The sequence below is a fragment of the Pezoporus wallicus genome, unplaced genomic scaffold, assembly GCF_028554395.1.
Source record: "Pezoporus wallicus isolate ANWC-B61680 ecotype Strahan unplaced genomic scaffold, APGP_CSIRO_Pwel_v1 contig_8837, whole genome shotgun sequence".
Classification (NCBI taxonomy): Eukaryota; Metazoa; Chordata; class Aves; order Psittaciformes; family Psittacidae; genus Pezoporus; species Pezoporus wallicus.
The window spans coordinates 1,395,862-1,421,968 of NW_026636730.1; the positions used below are offsets into that span (position 1 = coordinate 1,395,862).

Here is a 26,107-nt window from a genome sequence, read left to right on the forward strand (position 1 = left end):
CAGAGAACAATGACTCTATCAGAGTCTAAACAGCATCCCTTTTGGAGAATAATAGCTTTTCTTAACAGTGTTGATGAAGAGCGAAGAGGTCCATTTGCAGTAAACTGTAATTTTCCCCCCCCTCTGGTCTCTTGCAAGATGCGATAAAACGAAGGTATATCGGTTGTCCTGCTGCTTCCTTTCCTTGGCAAGAAAGTAGCTGCTCCAAGGGCTGAGCTTGGACCTTCTTTCTGCTGCTGAGATGGTCTAAGATGAGTTGAATGCTTTAGGTGTCATTTCCAGACTGTCAGAGGACAAAAGGCACCCAGGGAGCTAAGATAGGAGGTTAACACACCTTAAAGGAACCACGTTAGATGGTACTGTTGATGCTCTTACTCAGTTACAAACTGGCTTTGCTTCATCCCATCATTTGAGGATTAAGAGTTTATCTAAGTCCCGTCTAGATTACAAATCAGATAAGATTTACAAGCTCTGGATGGCTAAAATAAGCTGGAACAAAGCTGGTCCTGAGCAACCTGGTTGGAGCAGCGAGCCTGGTTTCCTAAGGTGCTTTTAAACGATGCAATGGCATCTAAGTTCTTCACCTTTGATGCAAGTGATGCTTTTCAGCGAGTGCTTCTTATTCTGCTTAAGTCTTCCCAGTAGAGTGCTGTGAGGATTAATTAGTTAATGTTTATTGAGTGCTGCAAAGCTGCAAAGTGTTATTTAAGTGCAATCTTTTTTTATCAGTCGGGACTTGCTGCTGGTTCCACCTACACTTGGGTTCGTAGCTGTGCAAATCTGTGCATTGCACTGGAATGGCTTGTGCTTTACAATGCAGTTCCCAACGCCGAGGCACTTGTCTCACTGTGCTGCTGTGTGGGTATCTCAGCTGATGCTCTTCAACATGTGGATTTGTTTGAAGGTTTTATGGTCCTGCAGATGGGCAGCAGCTCGTGGTGCTCTGACTCAACAACGCTTAGGACCAGGAATGCGTTTTCCATTGGCATGCAGGGAAAGATGTGGCTTCTGGTGCCTCTTGTGCTGCCTTATTTCAGTGCTAGGTGCAGGGCAGAAAATGCGTGGAGACCCTTTGTGGTTTATCCCATGCGTTGGAGCATTTGAGCTTTATCACCTTAGAGTTGCAACCTTTTTAACATAAAGATTATTAGGAGTAGGGTTGTAAAAGGTTCATTGTTGGAGTTTCTGACTGAGGAGCAAGGGCAGACAATGGTTTGTGTGACCTTGTTGTCCATGTTTATTAGTAGAGCCAGACTCCATAGAATGAACCATAGAATGGCTTGGGTTAGAAGGGACCTTAAAGCTCATCCAGTTCCAACCCCCTGCCACAGGCAGGGCCACTTTCATTAGAGCAGGTTGCTCCAAGCCCCATCCACCACAGTCAGATTCCATATACATTAGCAGGTGGGATTAAGCACATCAGGCGACATTAAATGTGGAGTGGAAGGATTTGGGATTCCACCACTGTAGATCTCTAAACCTTGCTAAAAGCATTCAGCCCTAACCAAATGCTTTGGCTGGAGCTTGGGGTGTGCATTTGTCTCTATGTTAAGTATCACCTTTTGGGAAGCAGATCTGGGGCCTGGAGCTGGAGAGAAGTGGGAGAAAGCCAAACAAAGCAGGAGTAATCACACTCCTGGTGGAGAGAGAAGAACACATTGTAGCTCTGTTGGGCTGCACCTTGGCTTTGGCAATGGTGGTTACTGTTAGTGAAATACTAAGAATACTTCTTTGTTTTCGTGTGAGCTGCTGAGAGGTTCTGGGGTGGATCTTCATCCGTAACAGTGTAAACTTAACAACATTAAAGGATCTGAGAAGTGTAGTGAAATAACAGTGATGTAATATCAATGAGAAGCACTTCTTGTCTGGGATGGACCTCCTGTTTCAGTGGCGAGGCCATGGATGCCTGTTCTTCTCTAGCTGCTTTTGATGCAAACTCTTCTTTCTTGCCCAAAGTGCTGCAAGGAGCAGTTTCAGTGGGAAATGTCCCATGGTACTGCTGGGAAAAGGGATCATGTGAGTTTTCCAGTGTGTTTAACCTCATAATGGAGATGGATATGAGCTAACCCTGCTGATGGGATGTGGTGGAGCTGCTGCTCAGTGCTTCTGCTTCAAGCTGGTGGCCCTGAGGAAGGGCCAGATGTTTTCAGCTGGATTTGCAGAGCTGTTTGGAAGAGTTGTGATGCTTAAGTCTGGGATTCCTAAATGTTCTAACATAAAATCTTCAACCTTCATCAAATTCCTGTTGGAATCCAAAGAAACTGTATATTCGCAATCCGTGCCGAAAGCAGTGCGAGCTCTGGGTGCTTGATGCTTTGGGATGTTTTTACATCTTAACCCAAATCCAATTTGAGCCAAGGACAAGTGTCAGGTCTTGAACCTGGGAAAACACAATCCTGGAGTGCAGCAGAGAAGGACTTGGGGGTGTTGGTTTATGAGAAAATGAACATGAGCCGGCTTCAGTGTGCGCTCGCAGCCCAGAAAGCCAACTGTATCCTGGGCTGCATCCAAAGGAGCGTGACCAGCAGGTCGAAGGAGGTGATCCTGCCCCTCTGCTCTGCTCTTGTGAGACCTCACCTGGAGCATTGTGTGCAGTTCTGGGGTCCTCAACATAAAAAGGACATGGAACTGTTGGAACAAGTCCAGAGGAGGCCACGAGGATGCTCAGGGGCTGGAGCACCTCCTGTATGAAGACAGGCTGAGGAAGTTGGGGCTGTTCAGCCTGGAGAAGAGAAGGCTGCATGGAGACCTCAGAGCAGCTTCCAGTATCTGAAGGGGGCCTATAGGGATGGTGGGGAGGGACTCTTCATTAGGGACTGTAGTGACAGGACAAGGGGTAACGGGTTCAAACTGAAACAGGGGAAGTTTAGATTGGATCTAAGGAGGAAATTCTTTCCTGTGAGGGTGGTGAGGCACTGGAATGGGTTGCCCAGGGAGGTTGTGAATGCTCCATCCCTGGTGGTGTTCAAGACCAGGTTGGATGATGCCTTGGGTGATATGATTTAGCGTAAGGTGTCCCTGCCCATAGCAGGGGGTTGGAACTGAATGATCTTAAGGTCCTTTCCAACCCCAACTATTCTATGATTCTATAGGATCTGCCGGGCTGGGAGCAGGTCTGTGGAAAGAGTCCTGGGGGACCAAGCTCAATGGAGTGAACAGTGTGCAGCTGCAGCAATGAAAACCAACAGGGTGTTGTGGAACATCAACAGGGGTGTCACCAACAGAGATAAAGATGTGGCTAAGGGAGCTAGACTGAAGTTAAAACTCACTCAGAATCGTCACTATCACTTGATGTGATGGGGGTTGGAACTGGATGATGTTAAGGTCCTTTCCAACCCTAACTATTCTATGATTCTGTGATGCCAGATCCCTGCTGCTGCTCTGAAGTGCTCCTCAGTGAACTCTCCAAGCACAGTAAGTTACACCTTTGGAGTAAGGGCTGCTTTTTCCTTCCTGTTTTCCTCTGGTTTTGTATCATTTAAACAATTGGGGTTGTTGGAAAGTGCATCCGTTGGAGGCTCTCCCTCTGAATGGCCGCAGACATGAAAACAGCTCTCGAGAATGAGCTTTGCTGCATCACACGTTCTGCTCCCAACACCCAATATTTGGAATTCAGCGTGGGATAGATAATCTGAGCTCTGCTTTAATAAACCTTGTGACTCCTGGGGTGTGAAACTACTGGCAGTTTCTGACAGGGTGCAAACTCCAGGCTGTTACCTTATTAAAAGCAAGGTTTTGCAGGTACAGGTAGAGTCTCAAAGGCTTAGAACCTCCCTGATGGGGTGGGAAGGGGAGGTGGAGATTTTAAGGTGCACCTCTGTCTATGCTTGACTGGATGGATGAAGTACTCATTCTTTGGAGTATTTCCTCTCCAGCATTGTCTATACAAGAGGAAACCTGCAAACTGTTGTGATGGTGCAAAGTCTGACACAGGTAGACCGCTTAGACTTTGCTAAAACTGGTGTGTTTTCTCTTATGCATAGAGCTTATATACTCTCCATTAGCTCTTTGGAACAGCTGTGTCTTGTCATTAATGTTTAATGTGTGGTTAATCAGGAAGGGATTTTCTCCATAGAGTTATTCCCTGACAGCGTTTAAGGCCAGGCTGGATGAGGCTTGGAGCAAGCTGCTCCAGTGGAAGGTGTCCCTGCCCGTGGCAGGGGTTGGAACTGGATGAGCTTTAAGGTCCCTTCCAACCGAAACCAGTCTGATTCTATGACTTAGTGACTCCTGACATGGCATATCCAGAGCACACCCCCATGGATTTAAGATCATTTCAGTGTCTACTACTATATTGTGTAAGAGACTCGGATCCTTTTGAATGTGCAGTTGAAGGAAGGATGCGTCAGAGCATCTACTTGAGATTCCCAGCATCAAATCTGCCTTTGTGTCCCCATTGACTGCAGGGAGGTGGTTGCTGGCAACACCTGGAAGTAGGTTGTGTGAATCTGTTGGTGCTCTCCTGACCATAAGCAGTGGAGGCCAGCTTAAGCAACGTATTAAATGCCCTGGATACAGCTAAGGCACTCATACAGGGGAGAGCTGGCCACGTGTTTTAGCAGCGTTGGAGCCTGCTATAAAAGAAGGGTGAGCAATTTGTTAACTTGGACTTCTAATCATGGTGAAACTTTGGGTAAAGGGGAAAAAATCCCACCTTTGATTCCACAAACCCAAAATCCTACTGTATTTAACAAGAGGGAGGTTATTGCTTTAAAGCTAACTGGTACCCTTTGTACTGTGTTTGCAGTGGCAGGTGTTAGCTAATGGATTGGGGCTGGGTAGATTCCTTAAATAAATACTTTTTTGGGAAAACTATCTCTAAGCTGCAATTCTGCTGCTAAATAAGGAGTGCTAATGAATGTCTTGTCAAGGAAAGATCCTATCTGTTCCCCCAAAGTTGCTCTAGTCTCCAGCTCTTTACTGCAGCTTTGGTTTGCTTTAGATGGTGGCGGTGTTTGATACCCTTGTTAAGTGTGGCATGGTTCTGTATATGAGTTCAGTTCCTGAGCCCAGGGTTTAGAAGCTCTCTGCTGGAGGTGGTGAATATCCCTTCCTTGAAAAATTGTAGGAAAAACCAGAATCCTGGGAAGGATGGATGGAAATCTCATTGGGGAGTGCAGCTTTCTGAAAGGATGGTGCTGGGAGCACTTGCAAATGGTCCTGGACCTGATTCCTCCATGACCAAAGGCAACAATCAGCTGTTGGAATAATCTCCTAGGGAAGGTGTGGATTCCCCAATGCTGGACACTGTTAAGAATGGTCTGGACAGGGTGCTGGGCCATCTAGTCTAGGTCTTGCTTTGCCTGGACAGGTTTTAACAGATGATCCTTGAGGTCCAGTGCACTGGGATTCCAGGATTTATGGTATTTACTGTGAGGGTGCTGAGGTGCTGGCACAGGGTGCCCAGAGAAGCTGTGGCTGCCCCATCCCTGGCAGTGTTCAAGGCCAGGTTGGACACAGGGGCTTGGAGCAAGCTGCTCTAGTGGAAGGGGTCCCTGCCCGTGGCAGGGGTTGGAGCTAGATGAGATTTAAGGTCCTTTCCAACCCAAACCATTCAGTGATGACATCTCCATGAAGCAGGGCCCATTCTGTCCCAGTGAAAGGTTGCAATGGCTGCAGGCTGGAGAAACTTGTCCATTACTGCTTGCTAATGCTGCTGGGGGGATGGTGGAATGTGTTAACAGAGCTCAAATGCCCCTGTACTCTTGTCCTCTGGGATTCATTGGTGTAAATGCCTGTTTCTTGCACACAAATATGAATGGTGGCAAAAGCCCTTTGTAGCTCTGAGCCAGTAATCATAGGATCCCAGCCTGGTTTGGGTTGGAAGGGACCTTAAAGCTCCTGCAGCTCCAACCCCTGCCACGGGCAGGGACCCCTTCCACTAGAGCAGCTTGCTCCAAGCCCCTGTGTCCAACCTGGCCTTGAACACTGCCAGGGATGTGTATTATCCAGCAAAGCTGATGCAGAGGAAGATGATCTATTACAGGAGACCCACCCAGTACAGGCTCACTATATTTAGAGATCACAGACCTAAATCTACCATAAATCAGGCACGAATCTGGAGTCGTTCCATGTGCTCCAGTTGAAGATGCTTTGGATTCACTTGTGTGTAAATGGGATCAGCATCCAGCTGCTGCTCCAAGGTGGCCGGAGCGAGCGTGAATGAAATCCCCAGCAAAAGCAGAGCTTTGCTTTCAGAAGTGAGCCCCCCCAGCTGGCAAAGCCTCTCCAGAGCACTGGAGCTCCTGAGGGATGCTGCAGACAGAAAAGGAATTAGAGGATAAAGAAGTGAAAATGAGCTGGCAGGAGCGTTAGGTGACTCATCAGGTGCATCTTGCAAAGTCTCTTTCTGAGAAGTAATGAAATCCCATGTTCTAACAATATTTGCACTGCAGCAGGGAAATGCATAAATATTGGGCTCAATTAATGAAATGAGAGAATTTGACCAAAAAAAGCCATAGCGCTGGCTCAGAAACCAGCCCTCTTCCTATTTGCTGTACTGGGTCCTTGTAGCTGGAGAGGAAAAGCCTGTGTTTTCCTTTCCCATCCAAGATAGGCGAGACCTGGGCAGCCACATGGTTGCTTTGGGTAGTCACCTGCAGCTCCATGTCACCCCGTTGACTTCCATTGTCACCCCGTGGAAGTTCTTGAGCTGATGGGCAGTTGGATGCAGAAACCCCCTTGTAGGTATCTGCGCATGAGCCTCCGACCCTTTGGATTTCAGGACTGGGGAGGGTAGACACTTCTTTGCCAACCACAGACGTTGCACCTTTGTGTCCCCCAGTCCCTGGTTCTTAACTGTAGAATGGAGAATAATGGTTTTCCTTCAAAAGGAAGTTTTCCTTAGGGAAGAGCCCTGTGGATATGTGCATCAAGCCTGTGACATTTAGATACTCCAGTAACTGTACGTGGTGGAGTTCATCACAGAGCTTCAATTCTGGGGTGAGAGCTGGATTTGTGAGTGGAATACTGGGGTTGCTGTATCAGGGGGTGAATCAATGCCATTTATAGTAGAGCAATTACCGTATTCCAGCAGTATTTTAATGGGTTTATATTTGGGGAAGGTGCTAAACCTTGGGTGAGAAAGGCAGAACAGGGCTTAAATTATACCATAATGGTAATACCCTCAGCGAGTTTGCTGATGACACCAAGCTGTGTGGTGCAGTTGACGTGCTGGAGGAGAGGGATGGGATCCAGAGGTACCTGGACAGGCTGGAGAGGTGGGACCGTGTGAGCCTCATGGACTTCAACAGGGGCAAGTGCAAGGTCCTGCCCATAGGTTGGGGCGATCCCCAGCACAAACACAGGCTGGGGGGGAAGGGATGGAGCAGTTCTGGGGAGACCTTAGAGCAGCTCCAGTGCTTAAAGGGGCTGCAGGAAACCTGGAAGGGTGCTTGGGGCAAGGGCCTGTAGGGACAGGCCAAGGGGAATGGCTTTAACCTGCCCGAGGGGAGACTGAGATGAGCTCTTAGGCAGAAGCTCTTCCCTGGGAGGGTGCTGAGGCGCTGGCCCAGGGTGCCCAGAGAAGCTGTGGCTGCCCCATCCCTGGCAGTGTTCAAGGCCAGGTTGGACACAGGGGCTTGGAGCAAGCTGCTCTAGTGGAAGGGGTCCCTGCCCGTGGCAGGGGTTGGAATTGGATGAGCTTTAAGGTCCCTTCCAACCCAAACCACTCTGGGATTCTAATGATAACATCTTAAAGGTGGATGCCTGTGTTGCAGAGTATGCGCGTGGCGCTGGTGTAGGGATTCTGGTGGGTAATCCTGAGCTCTCCAAGCAAAAAGAGCTATCGCTGCCTTTATCAGCAGCAAGAGCAGAACTCCCAGGTTACCCTACCCTTGCTTTGGCAGGGCTACAACTGTTGTTGGAATCATTTGTCTGGTTTCTGGCGTCCTCGATGCGAGAGGATGTTGACAAATTGGAAAGATGTTAAAGAGCCACGAGGGTGGTTTAGAGATTGGCAATGGTGCCTTGCCAGCAAACAGCCAGTCTCCTGGCTCGGGTGGATTCTGTACTTATTTTCCCTTCGATGCAGGTTAAAGGGTGGTTTTAACAGCTCCAAGTACCTGTGTGAGGAGCAAAAATAGATGGTGCTGGAGGCTGTCAGACAGAGGTGGAACACAAGCCGGTGCTGATGTTGAAGCCAGCTTTGAGCTGACGGAAAGGTTTTTCATAGCAAAAGCCATGATTTAGTGTGGTATTTCACAGGACTCCTGGGGTTTCATCCGTCTCTGGAGTTTTAGATATCAAAATCAGGACTTTTATTTGTATTTTAGAGCTTATAATTTGCATTCGGGTGTAATTCATGGAGGAGAGCCCTCTGGCTTTATTAGGCAGGGGCAAACTATGGGTTTACATCTATGCCAAAGCACCTCCTGATGTTGTGCACCTCCTCATGAGTTCTACCTGCACCTCACATGGGATGTTGTTTCCTCCGTGCTCATAGATCTTCACTGCCTGAGCCAGATCTGGGGTGTTTTGATGCTGCCGAGTGGCACTCAGTAAATCACAGTAGGCGCTCATGAGAGTTTTAGCTGAGATTTTTCCTCTCGCCGAGCGCTTTGCTGTGCGTTTCCCTTGTGAAGCATGGAAACTCCTGGTGCTTTACTCTGAATCCAGGTTCGATGTGAAGAGACGCTCGTCGCCTTCCCTGCAGGGCTTCCTCGCTCCACCTTTGTTCCCCAGCAAGCTTTGGTTTCCGCAGGAAGCTCGTCCAAGGAGAGGCTGTGCTAAATTTACCTTGAGAGCTCCGTGCGGCTGTTACCGAGATGATGCTCAGTTTGTAAAGCTCAGAGCAGGGCACGAAGTCTGTCTGCTACTCTTTATCACTCAATGTAAAAGGAACATGATCTCTGCCTGGCTGGTCAGACTGGCCAAACGCATGTGAAGGAGCTCAATGGGTCTCAAGGATCTTTAAGCGCATCCAGGAAGGATGCTGAAAACGGGTCTGTTTAAACGCAGTCATTCACTCACTACAACAGCTCAAAGATGAATATTTGGGGTTTCACTGCTTGGTTTTTATATGTAATACTCTCTTTTCTTTCCTTCTAGCTGTGGGGAGCTCAAAAAATCAAGCAGGTAATACCCTTTTTATTCCTATCTGACAATTATTATCAACCCTTGCTGTTTTCTTTCCTCTTTGCTAAGCGTCGCTGTCCTCTTCTCCGCTATTGACTTTGCCAGTCGCTGTTTTGTCTTGCCACAGGAATGTAAATGCAGTGAACACTTGCCACCAAAGGCTCTGATTTTTTTCCCTCTTTGTATTTATATATTTTGATGTCTTCATTTTCTCCTTCCTGTCTAGTCAAGAGATTTCTTGTCTCCAGTCTTTTGAAAATAGTTTGACAGTTCCTTGGTAAGGTTTGGAACTGTGTCGTACCTCCCTCCTCTGCAATCCCAGATCACTTGGGGATGCTTTTTTTCCTCCCCAGCCACTTAGTGCCAGTGCAACCTCCTGTAAAATGAGGTGGAAAATGGTCCAAGTGACCTTGGTTGTCTGTTTGTTAGTAAAACATTTAGGATTTCCATGGATATTGGGCTGTCCACAGCCACCAGCGCTGCTTCAGGGGCTGTGGTCACACGTAAAGGTTGAGTTAACCAGGAAATACAAATCCTGTGGCACATGAGGGGGTTTTATTTGGGTGACCCTTATGGTGACACCCAGAGAGGACAGCACCTGTAGGGTTTTTATCCCACCTCTGATCCTGAAGCAGCATTTCAGCCTTCCTACAACGTACTCATGCAGATGCACCTGCAGATGGGGATGCTCCTCGGAGTGAATCCATCCATCACGGCAGAGCCACACCAGTCCTTATGGGGGTCTCCTGCGCCTGTTTGCTTTCTGAGCATCATAAAGTGATTTACAACCAAGCAGGCAGCCCTGCCCTCCCCATCCTTCTGCCTCAGCGAGGGCTTTTCCTTTTGTAGAGCAGTGTTTTAGCCAGGACATTGAGCTGCACCTCAGTGGGGATGCTGAAAACAGGCAGGGGCAGGAAACAGGTTCCCCTTTTACCATCCTAAATCTCCATTTCTCCCCCTGGGGTTAAGGTGTAGCACTGGGGGACATTATGGTACCAAGAAAGAGCCATTTTCTGTATTTCAGGTTAAATGATGTACTCTACATTATCAGCTTATACTCAGTCACTTGAGGAGCGGGACAAGCAGTGGTGGGAGGTTGGGTGGAGGCTCTTGAACAGTAACTCCCTTGGTTAAAAGCAAGGAGGGTGCTGAGTACTCGCTGGTGGAAGGTGCTGTTTGTAGAGGCCGAGCACTGCCTTTGCTGCTGTGCCTTCAGCCTGTCTCTCTGCTGTCTCTTTTCCAGGCCATCATCCATCCCGACACAAATGAGACCATCTTCATGCCTTTCCGAATGTCAGGTAGCGTATGTCCCAAACGGGCCAACATGGATATTACTGGGAATATGTACAAAATCCCTTCGTTTTTCCTCCTGTTTTTGAGTTGCAGCTGGTAAACGTTTAGATTAAGCTCAGAAAGGAATTCAAATGCCCCAATCCCTTTGCATCTGAGGAGAATTGGGATCCTAAATACCTATGGAAGATGTAGGGCTTCATATTTTCCTTTCCTTCAGAGGTTCTAATGTGAACTCAAGCATTTGGCATTTTTGAGGCATCCAACACTGTATTGGGCATGTTAATTCTGTAGTAAAGAGCAAAGCTTGATGCCCAATGACCAGTTTTTGGGTTTACTCTCCAGGAGAGAATGGGATGAGCCCTGTTTTACCATGTGCCAGTGGGAGCCAGGAAGTATCAGCTCCCCTGTGGCTTATTCCAGGTTGCTTAATGATGAAATCCTTGCCTGCTCCTTCCCACTTTGGGATGTCCCTTTGCCATGCACAGGTCCACAGCTACCCCTGCTGTGGCTTGAATAGCACCTCTCTTGAGGAGGAAGTTCAGCCTTGGCTTTTTCCCAAAGGATCTATTTAAATAAATAGGGCTTTTCTCATGTTTTTTGTGGGAGCATCTTCATCTGAATGCTGGGCATAGGAGGAATATAACAGGCTTGATGGGTTTTGCTCTCCAGTTCTTTGTGGAAGGGTGATGTTGAGGGTGAAGTGAAGGTGAGAAAAGCCAGGACCTGCAGTTTGCTGGTTCTGTATTTCTTTCTTTGTTTAATTATTCTTCCTCTCAGGTCTCTGCCCCTTTTCTGACTAAATTGGATCCATGAGGCTTAATTCAGGAATATCGAGACCTTCTAGTGGAAGTCATAGAGATGGATTATAATTAGCACAGAAATTGGCAGACTTAGCAGGGGAAAAATGTGAAGCATTTGATTTTTGTGGCACTCAATAGGATTTGGGGTAAAGGCTTATCTCTAATATAGAGCTTTAAGTTAGACCTGTGATTAAATAGTCCTTCTCTCTTCCACGATGCAACTACACTTTCTTCAGCTTACACCCTCTTGCTTCTTCTACTGACCTAGAAATAAATGAGCTCTCCTGGTACAAAATCACTCATGGAGAGGTTGATAAAGCAGATGGTGAACGAGGAAGATCCCACCTCTGGTGGCATGGTCCTGCTCCTTAACTGGCATGGGCTCTGCAGCTTGTTAGGTGGCTTCATGAGCGGCTTTGGCATGCTGTAAGTGGTGGGACCAGGCTCAGCAAGAAGGGAAGGGGCATGGAAAGCTGGAGAGTGTTCTCCTGGGTTAGTGAGGGTAGGTTGTGGGAGGGTCTGATGAGCAACAGAGCTGGCACAAGGAAGGGAACAGATTGTGTGACTGAGCTTGGGAAGGGGGGCAGGATCTCCCCCTTCCCGTGGCAGCAAGCCACTAGGTCAGCTCAGATAGCAGCATGCAGCTCCTCCTGCTCCGGACCAGGAGCTCCTGGTCTGAGCTCTCATTCCTTTGCTTCTGATGATGTGGGGTTTTGCTGGCTGCTGAGCCCAGTTCAACAACAGGATGCCCTCTAAAGTGCCAATGCTGTGTACTGGAACAGACTGGGCTTACTGGAGTAAGCTTTAGGGTCTAGATGATACATGTTTCAGGGGAAGTCTTAGACCACAACCCAAGAGAAGCAGGTGGAGGATGGGAAGGAGATAAGGGAAAATCAGGAGTCTGCTCTAGCTGGTGCTTGGTGCATCAGTCCATGTCCCCATGGTGGTGAAGAGCTGGTGGAAGTGAATGCAGCCCATCATGCCAGGTTTGAATCATGGAATGGTTTGGGTTGGAAGGGACCTTAAAGCTTATCTAATTCCAACTCCCTGCCATGGGCAGGGACACCTTCCACTAGAGCAGCTTGCTCCAAGCCCCATCCAACCAGGCCTTGAGCACTGCCAGGGATGAGGCTTTGACTGCTACCCTGACCTGATCCGTGTCTTAGATAGGATGTTTTTCCATCCCAAAGCTATGTATTAAAATGAATGCATCTCTTTTTGTTTTTCATAGGTTACATTCCCTTTGGAACACCCATCGTAAGTATTATAACATCTCTCCCCATTTGGTTTGCAAGTACCAAGAAACACATCTTTTAGCACTCCACATGCCACCTACATGCTCCCACAAGGGTTTCCATTGCACGTTAGCAAGGTCTTCACCGTGTCAAACCTGCCCTATGCACGTTGTGCTTGAGGTTACTCATCTCTTGAACGTCATTCACTCAGCCCCGTGCAGCATCTTCAGCTTCATCTTTCCCATCTGGGAAAAGGGAAGACCGAGATGAGCTCATTGCCTGCAAAATGCAACTTCTGCAACTCTCAGATTTCAGCTTTGGACACTTGTGTTTCTGTTTTGGGGTTTCATTTGCATGTTTTACGAGGCTCTTCCTGAACGTGATGAGCTGCAGCACGGCGAGGCCCGTGTCGTGCGCTCCCGTCTCGATTAATGACAACAGCCAGTGCTTTCCGTGGGGTTCCTGCTGAGGGTGCTTGGAGTTTGTACTTGTTCTTGTGGGATGTGTAAGCATTTGGGTGCTCTCGGTAGCGAGAGCCAGAAGGGAGATAATTCTGCCTGTCTGCTGAAACCTCAGCTCGTCTTCAGGAATGGGAATCATTAATTAATCCCTTTTATGAATGGGGAAACTGAGGCATGGAGTTTTGCCCTAAATCGCTCAAGGTTGGTGCCATGAAGTCCTCAGAGCCGCCAGTTCTTGGCTCAGCTTCTTCAATCACGTGTATGAAGATGGTTGAAAGGAGCAAAAGGTGCTCAGTTTGACCTCCTGCACCCAGTGGGCTGTGGCACGGTCCTTGCTTAAAGGTGACAATCCCTGTGGACCGGCGATAGCGGGGTTGCCAGCATGTAAAAGCAGAACCCGTCACATCCATTACTCTGCTGTGGCAGGGAGAGGGCTTGGTGGGCACTTTGTATGGGGCATTTTCAAAGAAAAGGTTAAACAAAAATGAGTTAACGCTCAAGCTGACAATGAAATCGGCCCCAATCCAGAGCTGTCAGAGGAGCCGCGAGCTGTCAGATGAGCCCAATTTCACTCGCTCTAAAGGATAAACTGGAACCTCTTGTCATTTACAAAGAGGAGGAGAAAAAAAAAATCAAAAAAATCCCCATACCCAAACGTTTCAAATGTTAAAATTAAAATGTAACATTTATGCCAATCGATCTGTGAAATTTAGTGACAAAATTGGCAGCCTGCTCCAGCATAAAAACAGTTTGAGTCTTGCATTTCACATAGGGGGATGGGATTTCCTCAAGAGAGGCTCAACGTGCCTGCGGTGGGCTCTGCCTGTGTGAGCGTGGCTGTCCTCACCTCCGGTGTGACTGTCCCGGGGTTTGAGGGTCACTTAAACACTTGGCATAGATGGGATCAGAGAATGTATTACCAGGTTTACTGCCTCTCAGTCACTCCGTGATGCTGCCGATATACATCTTGGTCTGGGTTCTTTTCCTCCCCCTATAGCTAATGCAAACTAATTCAGTTTGGTTTAGCTCATTGTGAAAGAGATTAAGGTCTTGCTGGAGATAATTGTTTCTTTTCTGGCCAAAGCACCTACTCCCCTGACACATCAAATCTTGTGGCTGTTTCTCCTTCCCCCAAGTTGCAATCGTTTGCTTTTCGTTTTAGCTTCCATCCTTTCCATGCTCAAGCTCCTGGTTCGATCATGGGATCACTTGCAGAGTGAGGACAGCATGGGGGATAGGTCAGCGTAGGGAGATTCTGTGTTTGCCCACAGAGATTCCAGCCCAGGAGGGAGCAAATCCATCCGCTCCCATTATAGAACCAGAGACTGGTTTAGCTTAGAAGGGTCCTTTAAAGCACGTCCAGTTCCACCCCCTTGCCACGAGCAGGGACCCCTTCCACTAGAGCAGCTTGCTCCAAGCCCCTGTGTCCAACCTGGCCTTGAACACTGCCAGGGATCATCTCCCTTTGCTGTAGGGGTAAGATGTGCAAGGCAGCTGCTGGACTCTGGGTTTGTGTTTCATCCCAGGGATGGAAGGCTTTAAGGAAGAAGATTTATCTGCATGTAGGGAATTCAGCCTAAAATGAGCAGTGAAGATGGAACCAAAGCTGTGCTGGTGTTCCCAGCTGCCACCCACCTCTTTAAGCACCTTATTTTCCTCCATTATATATGGAGGGGTCTTGTTGAGGTTTCAAAGTCCATAGAGAAGACCTTGGTGTTAATATGGGGATGCAGACTTGGGCCTTGCAAGAGGAGACCCCATAACACAAACAGAGCCCACAGATGCCCAAGCAGTGGCTTTAGCCCCATCTTTCCTGCCACGAAAGCCCCTTCACACCTGATAGGCAATTAAACGTTATAGCTGGTACTTTTCTAAGTGTTTAAAAGCTTTTTGCCTATTTTGTTTTCCTTCTTAGTTATTTTTTCCCCCTGACAGTAATTAAAAGTGAAATTGTACATTTCTTGACAGACTCTTGCACATATGGAGAGTTTGCATTTAAACGTGCCTCTTTCAGTCATACACATTTTGGGTGCTCTTCTTTATTTATTTATTTTCCCTCTTCTATTTCCCTCGGCGCTCAGCTTCAGCTGACAATGCAAGTGCCTGCCTGGAGTCTTCCCTTTCTCCTCCAGAGCCTCATTAGCCTGGTGGCTTCAGGGCTAGAAGCCAGTCCTCGGGTGAGGAAGTGCGTCGCCTCTTGAATTCATTTGGCTAAGACCAGCGCTGGAGTAATTAATGGCAAGAGCCCCATATTGAATGGAAGTGGTAAATTAGTGTAACTTGCACAGGTTGGCGCTCAGCCAGTGTACAAAGTAGCTGTAACTTCACGAGAGGCTGGAGGAGGAAAAGCTGGAGGAGGAGGAGGAGAAGGGAACGAAGATGGAAATGAAAGCAGGCCTCCCAACCCTATTACCCTTTTGTTTGTTGTTATTTCTCTCTTCTGTCCTTAAGCGTAGAGGTTGCCTCCTCTTCAACTGATGCTGCTGCAGATGTGGGGAGATGGCGTTAGCTTATCCCTCCTTGCAGCAGGCTCTCAGTGCTCCAAGCAGGGATGCTTGTTCTCTTCTTAGCAATAAACTTCACGAAAATGGTACAAAGGACAGTCTGAGAGTGGGAATGAACTCACAGCCTTCTTGTCCAGATGCCTCGGGGGTGTTTTAGCTCACATCAGTGTCCTGACAATAAATGTGTTTGGAATTAGGAGTTAGTTGTTCAGCCTTTATACTCATAACAAAGAGCAGAGATGATTTTGCAACAAGAAGGATGTCTTCTTCGGAGACTCTTAGACATCCTGCTCATTGCAGCATGGTTGGACTAGGTGACCTTTGAAGGTCCCTTCCAACCCAAGCCACGCTATGAGTGAAGGTGCAGGAGGAGAGGACATGACAATGATGTTAGGAAGTATCTCACCTTACCCGTTTCTTGGGGTTGGACTAGATCACCTTCGAGGGTCTTTTCCAACCCAAACTATTCTGTGGCTCTTACCCAAGAGCTCATCTTCCTGTCTATGTTTTGGGGGTTTATTGTTGGGAGTCACCATGCTTCGCATCCTTTTCCTCTTGCTCAGTTTCTTCTGTTGAGTACAACACATCCATAATTCTCTCTCAAAACAAAATCCAGGCTCCCAAACAGGAGCACTAGTGCTTCCAGGTGTCACTCCTGCCTTCAGGTGTTCCAATCGGATTCCATTCTCGTGCTTGAAAGAGCAAATGTGGCAAAGGAAAATAAGAACGACCCCGCTTTTACTGCCAATAGCAACAACTTTGAGCTCTTGCATTCAAGCAGCGTTGATGTTCTTCTCCAGAAATACCTGGAATAAAGAAGTGATTACATTTTAATGAATTAATCTTTGGGCATTCTCTGCTGCCACACTCTTTCCAAGGTGGCTTGCAAGCAACAAATAGGAAGCAAAGCTTTCATGGGCAGCTCCATTGCCCAGTTTCACCATTGGAAAGCTGAGAGACAACAGGCAGAAGGGAAGTTCAATAACTATAATGCAGTAAAGCCATAAAGGAAGGTCATTTAGTCAAGGCATCAGAAATAAGCTTGCTCTTTGCATGCCGAGAAAAGCATCAAGAGCAAACCAACAATGCATTTACTAATGACCCAATCTCTTCTCTTGCAGGTTGTTGGTCTCCTCTTGCCCAACCAGACGCTGGCATCCACTGTGTTTTGGCAGGTAATGTCCAAATGGATGGAGAATGGGATGGAATGGAAAGAAGCAGTTGAATTTTGTCTAGGTACATGTGGCTATTCTGCGGTGGCAGTGCTTTAGTTAATGCGGAGGTGATGTGGCTGGATATAATTAGGGAAAGGTTTGGTAGGTCTAGAAGAGACTATAAGCAAACTATTGGGTCTGCTTTCCAGTTTGTGCCATTGCAAAGGAGATGAAAAATACTCTGGGATCACAAAATCAGCTTTTTGGGCCCATTTTGTATAGGTGTAAATCACAGAATCCCAGACTGGTTTGGGTTGGAAGAGACCTTAAAGCTCCTCCAGCTCCAACCCCTGCCATAGGCAGGGACACCTCCCAGTAGAGCAGCTTGCTCCAAGCCCCATCCAGCCTGGCCTGGCTGTCTCTGTGTAGGGAGCTGTGGGTGTTGCTTCCCATTAAAATTCTGGGAATTAAGAGTAAGTGGGGGAAGCGTGCACGTGAATGAGTTCCATCCATAGTAAACACGCCAGTGAAGTATCATTTCAGCAGTAACTGAAATGAAAGAACAAGTTCTTTTCAGGCTTATTTTTAGTTGTGAATGTCTTTTTATTGTCTACAGTGTAAGTGATGATAGAGAATTATGCAGTTAAGAAATATCAAAGCAGAATGGGATCTGCTTAGTATGTTAGAAAGACTGCAGGACCAAGAATATGTTGGTACGTGCCAGTAACTTGTGGTTTGGTGTGTTTAGCTGTAACTTGTGCCATGTGGCATCACCTGCTGTGGGAGTAGGATGGTGGCTGGAGACATCTACGCTCATTCATGTTTGTGAAGGCAACTTGTCTCCTCTGCCTTTAGAATGACAAACCCAGACTGGTTTGGGTTGAAGGGAGCTTAAAGCTCATCCAGTTCCAACCCTTCCACTAGAGCAGCTTGCTCCAAGCCCCTGAGTCCAGCCTGGCCTTGAACACTGCCAGGGATGGGGCAGCCACAGCTTCTCTGGGCACCCTGTGCCAGCGCCTCAGCACCCTGAGAGGAGTGGAACTGATGAGCTTGAAGGTCCCTTCCATCCCAAACCAGTCTGAGTCTATGAATTGGCTGCCAGGCTTAATGCTACCTCTTAACAGCAGTATGGATTTGGTGCTGATGAAAACAAAGAGCAACTGAGATGTGTGGAGGTAGATTGGGCCAGGAGAAGAGCTGTTTGTCAAGCAAAGAGGGAAGCAAAGCTGCCCTCTGGTCTCTGGATGCCTTGGGCTTTCTGTCCCTCCCTTTGAGGGGCATTAAATCAGATGCAGGTTATACAGGAGCCTTTACAAAGAGGTGGCAAATTGTGAGCAGGCCCAAGAGGACAGTTTTCCATCGACATTCCCACCTTTAATAGATACTTTTCACTTTACTGCTGTGAAGTTATGTTTATGCCTGTCTCCTGTTTCCTCCTCAGTGGTTGAATCAGAGCCACAATGCCTGCGTCAACTATGCAAACCGCAATGCGACCAAGGTGAGGAGCCCCAGCGTCTGTGGTGTGCATGGTGTGTTAGCTCTGGTTTAACACAGCAACAGAAGTCTTGTCCCTCCGCTGTTAATAGATGCTCTGGAGTTAACCCACTGATGGGTTTATAGATTGGCCATCCTCCTGTATAGGCTTCCATGTCAAACCTCAGCTGTAAATGGTATGAGGATCCCAAAATCACTCAAAGCGCATCAGTAACACTAAATGGCTTTGAGCTGAACCAGTATCTAGTTCTAACTGGTGTGAAGTGGCTGCATTTGATATGGAAATGAGCACAAAGCAAAGCTGTATCTGGGTTTTTTGGGTAGCAAAAGGCAGCTCCATGATCACCCTGGTGTCTCCTGAGGACTTTATGTGTGCCAGCAGCAGCGGTGCTGCGAAGTGGTGGGGCTGTTCCTCCTCCCTCCCATTGCTTTATCATTCATTACAAGCTCAAGACAGGAAGCTGAGCTGGAAACCATCCAGCTCATTGAGATAACATTTCAACCACAGCTATTTCATGTGGAGAGTTTGGGGCTCATCACTAGTGTATAAGAATAACTCATTTTGTACCATTTGCTGAATTCCATTCACATCCTTCCTTTGAGCTCCAATTAATATTATCATTTTCTGATGCCAATTAATTTCCCAGTCCCTTTAACCTTGCTCACGAGGCTCCAATTTGCCTTTCTTTTGCCGCTGCTACATGACAGACCATGTGTCACAGAACAATATGACAGAGATGAAACCTGTCTCTGCTTCCAAACAAACACAATGAAAACAGCCCCCAAAAAGCAGAGCTGCAGTTTAATAACCAGGAGTTTGTTTAGTGACAATATGTTTTGTTTTCTCTTTCCAAAGCCTTCTCCGACGTCCAAGTTCATCCAGGGCTACTTGGGAGCTGTCGTAAGCGCTGTCTCGATAGCAGTGGGTAACGCTTTATATCTCTCTATTTCACTGCTAACTGCTCCTTTACAGTGGTTTTGAGAGGTTTGTTTGAATTGCCAAGCATGTTTGTCTTATAATTGACAGAATCTGGTCTATATAACCAGAAAATACTGGAACTGTGAGGTGGTTCCGTCCATGCATGCTCCAGCTTCCCAACAGAAGGAGATTTCCACTGGTGATGGCTTCCCACACTGTGGCTTTGATGCTGGGTGAACTCAGATCATCCACTAGTGCATTAACCGGGGGGGGAATTAGCCTGGTCCAAGCTAAAAGAGGGACTTTAACATGCTGAACAAAGGCAGGCTTTGAGAGATGTTCTTCTGATGGGTCATCACCTTCCACTGAAAGAACCAAGGCACTCACAATGACCTGCGGATGGCCTTCAAGCTGGAAACGGTGTTTGGGTCATAGCTGAAGTCACCTCTAAGGGAGAAACTTTAAACAGTGCTAAACCCATGGTCTCGTGGGGCACTCAACAGGCTTCTAGTACTCAGGCTCCCCAGAAGCACGAGTTGGCATCTGTAGCAGGGTCAGTAATTCCCAAGGGGATGGGTACATTTCTCAGGAGCAACTTATGGAAGTTCTTTCCTACAGTGGGTTTTCAAATAAGCCTCTGAACTGTCTGGTTGTACCTTTCCTGCTGGGACATTAAAGATCCCACAGCATTTGTGGTTGTTTTCCTCTGGCTGAGACATTTTTCCTTTATCCCAAGCCACAGACATCCTTTTCCAGGTGTTTTTTCTGCAAACAGACTTTACTACGGGAAGAGGTCAGCCTTCAGGGGACTGACTCAGTGGACCATAGTGGTAGGACAAGGGGGAGTGGGTTCAAACTGAAACAGGGGAGATTTAGGTTGGATATGAAGAAGTTCTTCCCTGTGAGGGTGCTGAGGAGCTGGCACAGGGTGCCCAGAGAAGCTGTGGCTGCCCCATCCCTGGCAGTGTTCAAGGCCAGGTTGGACACAGGGGCTTGGAGCAAGCTGCTCTAGTGGAAGGGGTCCCTGCCCGTGGCAGGGGTTGGAGCTGGAGGAGCTTGCAGGTCCCTTCAACCCAAACCATTCTATGGTGGTTCTATGGTTCTCAGCCTGCTCACTGTGCTGTTTGTACCCAGGTTCCCCAATTCACATTCAGGAAGGTGCTACGTGGGCTTTACAAGGTAAAATGTCTGTCTAGAGCAGACTGGGGATCACTAAGGGAACTATGGAAGCGGGAGCTTCTGGCCGTGAGTGGTTTGACACACCATGGCCACAGTGGACAGCAGGGAGCCTGCAGAAGGCTTATCTCTGTTCTCGTGCAGGCAGCTTTGCAAAGGGCATGGAGTTGGAGAAGCACCCTGAGGTTTTGAGTGGAAGCTGTCCATTTATTGGATGCACATCTCCTTGACAGCGGTGCATCCCCTGGCTTGGCGCACTCACTGATTGCTGTGCTGCTCCCCTTTATCACTTGTATTACCCCTTCACTGCAGACCAAAGCAGCCTTGTGCTGGTGTGAGCTCCCACCCTTCATAACCCCATGAAGATGTGTTCACAACAGCTCCAGCTTCTGCAGCTAAAGTACAATGTGAGGCCCCATCTCACCCACATCAACCCTCTGTCCACTCTTCCTGGTGTAGCATGGGAAGGCCTTCTCAGTCCTTAGCTCAGGTATTTCCACCTTGTGAATCAGTAAAGCAAAGCTCTCCAGCTTGATGTGCTGCTGCTGCTCACAACCTGCCTTCCAACCCCCAGTGCAGCTGCAGCAAAGGGCTGATGTCTGGTTCCATGTTGTTGGCATGAATGCTCCTCTCCATTCTGGCAGCAGGGGCAGGTAGAGGGCAGGACACATGGAGAAGTGGTGTTGGGAGAGGTTTGTCACCCCGAGAAGCTGACAGGCTTTGGTAAGGAAACCACTTGGGCAGTGGGAGGTGATGTCCGTGTTGGGACAGTTGATGCAGGTGTTGGAAAGCTCTGGTTCCTCCTAGGCTGGCTGCAAAGGAGGTGAAGCAGAGATAAATTCATAGTGCAGAAGTGTCCCCATCAGTGGTACTGTGAGAACCATTCTCTGAAGCATGTGAAAAGCTACACCAAGGCACCTGGGCAACCTGATGTAGCTGAAGGTGTCCCTGCTCAGTGCAGGGGGTTGGATTAGGTGAGCTTTGAAGGTCGCTGTCAACCCAAACCATTCTATGACTTGTAGATCAAAGTAATTACAGCAAAGCAGCAGTGACCTGCTGTTACTGCAGGGTGGCTGTCACCACTGGTGGCTTTAGGTGGCTTACAGTCATCTGACAGCAGATCAGCCCTTTGTCCCATGATAGTTTATATCTCCATTAATTGTACTGTCTCCTCCGTGGTGGTGAAGCAGGTGGTGGTCTGTACAGAACAATGAGCTTGGAGTAAGCACAGAAGTAAGGGATGCTGGGACTCATCTGTTCTCCTAATTTGTAGGTGCATCTCCAGCAGGAGCCCCAGGGCCTGGTTATCTTGCACACCTTGGCTGTCCATCACTGCAGAGCTTTTAAAACACTTCAAGGAAAGGTGTTCTGTACAACAGGATTCCAGGCTTGTGCAAGAGGAAACCTTCCTTTGGTGCTGTGGTTGCCAGAGGGGGTTTCTACCTTCCTATTAAAGTGCTACAATGGCCCCACCAGCCTGGGCTTCCACTGGGATGCCCTTGGCATGTAATAGCAGGGTTTTGTAGCTGAGGTTCTCTGAGGGTCAGAGTATTGTTAGGGGGAGGCAGGAGCTTTCCTTAGATCTATTGATGTAGTCGGGAGAGTGAGGAAGAGAAGCAGCCTTCATGGATTCTTCCTGCTTCCTGATATAGGAATGGAAGTCTTCTTCCAAGTGAAGCATGTAGGGTGTAAAAATGAGATGTGCAACTGATGTCCCTATACTGTGTCCCCACAGACAAGCTGCTGGGGACACAACTATGTGTGATACAGCTTTGTGTCCTGATAATCCATTGCAGCACTTCCTGCCTGCTCCATTCCCAATGCAGAACAGCCTGGAGAAAATCCTGCAGATCAGGGAGTGATTTCTAGATTGTAAATACCTGGATTCAGATCCAGCATCTCCTCGAGTGCTCTGTGCTTTGTTTTTTAAATGATGATGACAAATAACACCGAAACAGCCCCTGGGTTCATTACCTTGGGTTGGAAGGTCTCAGCCCTCATTAAGTGATCTCTGCTGTCAGTTAGCAACAAATCACCTCCCAGTGTGAGCCTATTAGGACCAGATGACCTGAAAACAAGTGCCACTGCTTCCAGTGGTCTGCTGAGACCTGCTATTAATTAAACTGAGCCCCTTCCACCTTTGCAGTTGGCAGTGATGGAGGGAGAAGGCTCATGACTGACAGAGGGGTTGACTTGTGATAGTGTTTCCCATCGCCTTCACCCTCCGTGGCTTTATCTAACAGAGAGGGACAAACCAGTGACTTGCTCATGCGTAGAGAAGAGCAGATTTTGGCTTTGGGCTTCTTGCAGTTAAACTGAAAGTCTTGGAAAGCTTTGCAGGTAACTGGGTTCTTTTCCCATGGTAGAGAGACTGAGGAATCGCTGTCGGAGAGAGGTGATGCTTCTCTCTTAGCGCCAGTGCTGCACCTGGGATCCGGATTCACAGCCCTTCAGGATGAGGATTTGGAGGAATCAATGCTCTTTTTTTTCAATGGTTTTCAAGATTTCAATATTTTTCCCCAGTATTGTCCCTCACTCCAAGAGAGACATTGAGGTGCTGGAGCAGGGCCAGAGAAGGGCACTGGAGCTGGTGCAGGGCCTGGAGCACAAGTGTGATGGGGAAGGGCTGAGGGACCTGGGGGGTTCAGTGTGAAGAGAAGGCTCAGGGGGGACCTGATGGCTCCCTACAAGTGCCTGACAGGAGGATGGAGCCAGGAGGGGCTGGGCTCTGCTCCCAAGGAACAAGGGATGGGACAAGAGGAACCGGCCTCAAGCTGCCCCAGGGCAGGTTTAGATGGAGCTGAGGAACAATTCCTGCCCCAGAGGGTGCTCAGGCATTGGAACAGGCTGCCCAGGGCAGGGCTGCAGGCACCGTCCCTGCAAGTGTTCACACAGCGTGGAGACGAGGCCTCAGTGCCATGGAGCAGTGGTGGCCTTGGCAGTGCTGTGAATGGTTGGACTGGGTGAGCTTAAAGGGCTTTACCAGCCTATTTGAGTCTATGATTCCCCCTACTCCCAACCCAACCCACAGCCTAGCTCCAGGCAAGGAAAGACATGGCAGGTCCAGAATTTTCTCTCTCCTCCTGTGCAGTACTTGGGTGTAGCCATCACTTGAAGTCAGGTTAGAAGAGACATCACAAAGGGATAATGGTGGGACTGGATGTGGGGAATGACCTGAAAAGATGGAGCTCTTCCATCTCTAACTTCTTACGCCAGGTTGGATGAGGCTTGGAGCAAGCTGCTCTAGTGGGGGTGTCCCTACCTGTGGCAAGGGCTGGAACTGGATGAGCTTTAAGGCCCCTTCCAACCCAAACCATTCTATGACTCTATGTCCTCCTTGTTGTGGCAGACAGTATGTTTAGAGGAGTCTGATTACCACTCAGTAACCTAGATTTCTCTTTCTCCTTCTGTGATTGTAGCTTATTTTTAGCATATTCTCCATCCACCAACCTCCTTCCTGTCTTTTCTTTGGATTCCTCTCATTTTACTGCTTTTCTGAGCAGTAATTGTTATTTTTTAACATTTTTTTTCATACAATTGAGTGGATTCCTGGAACTGGGCCCTCTTTGCTGATACCTGGCTGCTGTGCATGATGATGGATGAAGTGTAGTTAATATCAGCTGATTTTCCTAAGTGAGGCAAACAAAGGCAGAGAGTGGTAAAAGGACATGAGAAAGATCAAGTGTCTGAAATGTTAGGGTTTGGGTTTTTTTCCCCAATATCCTAGCACCAAGAGTTATGTTGATTGGAGGGATTGGAAACCCTTTCCAGCAGATGTGCAAAGACACAAACGTTCTAATTTGATCATGCTTCTAAAAGGATAAGAAAGCGACATAACCAAGACCAATCTCATTGTTAATAACTGGTTTTACGTATGTTATAAACAGGTTTCTTAATGTCAGATCCCAACTCAATTTGCTCCTGTGCTGCTGATCCCTTTTGCTTCTGAACCAGCTCTTTATAGAATCGCAGAGTGGTTTGGGTTGGAAGGGACCTTAAATCTCCTCCAGTCCCAATCCCTTCCATGGGCAGGGACCCCTTCCACTAGAGCAGCTTGCTCCAAGCCCCTGTGTCCAACCTGGCCTTGAACACTGCCAGGGATGGGGCAGCCCCAGCTTCTCTGGGCACCCTGTGCCAGCGCCTCAGCATTGTCACGGAGAAGATACTATGTCAGTACTATGGACTTAGACCATAACTTCAGTTTGAGAACAGAGAGGTTCTTGGGGCTGCAATTAAATGCATGCAAATGAAACCAGATCCAGACAAGGGCCGTGATCAGCTGCTGTCTGGTTTACGGGGGGTCACTGGTGCTGAGACCTGCAGGCTGGAGACTGCTGGAGCCCGTGGTGGCGAGTCGTTGGGTTTCTCCGTACATTCTCCTTGAAGCATCTCACAGCAGTGGTGTTACTGCCATTGCTTTCTGTAGTCCTTGCATCAGGGCTTTGTACAGCAGGTTTTTAATGCCCACCTGCGGTTCTGCCAAGCCCAGCTCCAAATCCTGCTCCTTGTGATCCCTGTGGAGACTCTCCAAGGGCTTCCTCTCTTCTGCCAGTATCATTTGGCCACGTTTGACATCTCCCAGTAAGCAGTGCATTGTTGCTCAGCTTGGTGCTCTGGTCATTAGCTCATTGTCCATCTGTTGACCACTGTGTGTACCTTGGAGGTGCCATATGCATCGGTACTGCTGGCATTACCCTCTTCAGTTGGCAGGATGGGCTCTAATTAGAGCACAGCAAGCCTGGCAGGCATTCAGAGTGTGGTTTACGTGTAGAGGTGCATGTAACTTGCCCAGGAATCCTCTTATTGTGACCACCAAGGCACGATGGCACTGAGCTTCCCCCTTGTATTAGGCCTTTGATTCCCCTGATGGAAGGAGAAGCAAAACCACATGTGAGATCAAGTACCTCTGCAGTGGAGGGATGGTGTGGTGACGTTTACCCCAATTATAGAAGCTCCCTCCATCCCCTTGCCAATATACCAGGGTTTGGAACTTCTAACCAGGCTTTTATTAAGTGCAACTTCGGGATTGATGGTCTTGTCAGTACAGAGGCAAATAAATACGTTGTTCTCACTTAGCAACCTGAGCTAAATTCTGACAAAAGTAGGTGTTTTGTCTTCTTTTGTATAAGAGGGAGCTGTAATGACATGTAACCATGACTCCCAGCCACGCTCTGTGTTCGCTATCGACTTACACGCTTAAAATGCACCTGCTCAAGACTTGAATGTAACCTTGGGCTTAAAAAAATCAGGTGATTAATGCCATTAATAACTTTGGTGCTAGCAGCTACTAATGACTCACCCTGGAGCCACTGCTGCTCGAGGTGTGCAGGAGGGGGTTTGAAGCAGCTCTTGGACAGAGCCTTGGGTGAGATGGTTTAGTGTGGGGTGTCCCTGCCCATGGCAGGGGGGTTGGAACTGGATGAGCTTAAGGTGCTTTCCAACCCTGACTATTCTGTGATTCTATCATTCTATGATTCACAGGCAGAGCCAGGCCTTTTCATTTTAAAGGTAGCCCCATGCTTCCTGGCCCTAAATCCTGACCCTGGACAAGGCAGTGGAGGAAGGGAGCTGATGCCAGTGTGATTTGCTGATGCTCTTTCTTTGCTGTGTGGAGTGTGCATGGTGCTTTCACAGACTGTGAAAATGTATGGAGTTAGACTGGAGTGTGTGGAAGCCCAAACCAGGTTAAAGTGTCCGAGAATCATAGAAACATAGAATAGAATGGTTTGGACTGGGAGGAGCCTTAAAGCTCCTCCAGCTCCAACCCCTGCCACAGGCAGGGACCCCTTCCACTGGAGCAGCTTGCTCCAAGCCCCTGTGTCCAACCTGGCCTTGAGCACTGCCAGGGATGGGGCAGCCACAGCTTCTCTGGGCACCCTGTGCCAGCGCCTCAGCACCCTCCCAGGGAAGAGCTTCTGCCTAAGAGCTCATCTCAGTCTCTCCTCTGGCAGGTTCAAGCCATTCCCCTTTTTGTGTCCCTCCAGGCCCTTGTCCCA

General features: G+C 48.2%; 1 protein-coding gene across 3 annotated transcripts in view; it reads left to right on the forward strand.

Moving 5' to 3' along the window:
• Positions 1-26,107, forward strand: part of SFXN5 (sideroflexin 5) — a 98,627-nt gene that overhangs the window by 29,610 nt on the left and 42,910 nt on the right. For 2 of the 3 annotated variants that reach the window (XM_057401273.1, XM_057401275.1), the window contains 6 exons: positions 9,049-9,075; positions 10,319-10,373; positions 12,400-12,425; positions 16,490-16,543; positions 17,964-18,020; positions 18,873-18,938. In XM_057401273.1, the coding sequence (XP_057257256.1) occupies positions 9,049-9,075; positions 10,319-10,373; positions 12,400-12,425; positions 16,490-16,543; positions 17,964-18,020; positions 18,873-18,938 (285 nt within the window). The remainder of the gene's footprint in view (positions 1-9,048; positions 9,076-10,318; positions 10,374-12,399; positions 12,426-16,489; positions 16,544-17,963; positions 18,021-18,872; positions 18,939-26,107) is intronic. The other variant, XM_057401274.1, reaches the window with a different exon arrangement.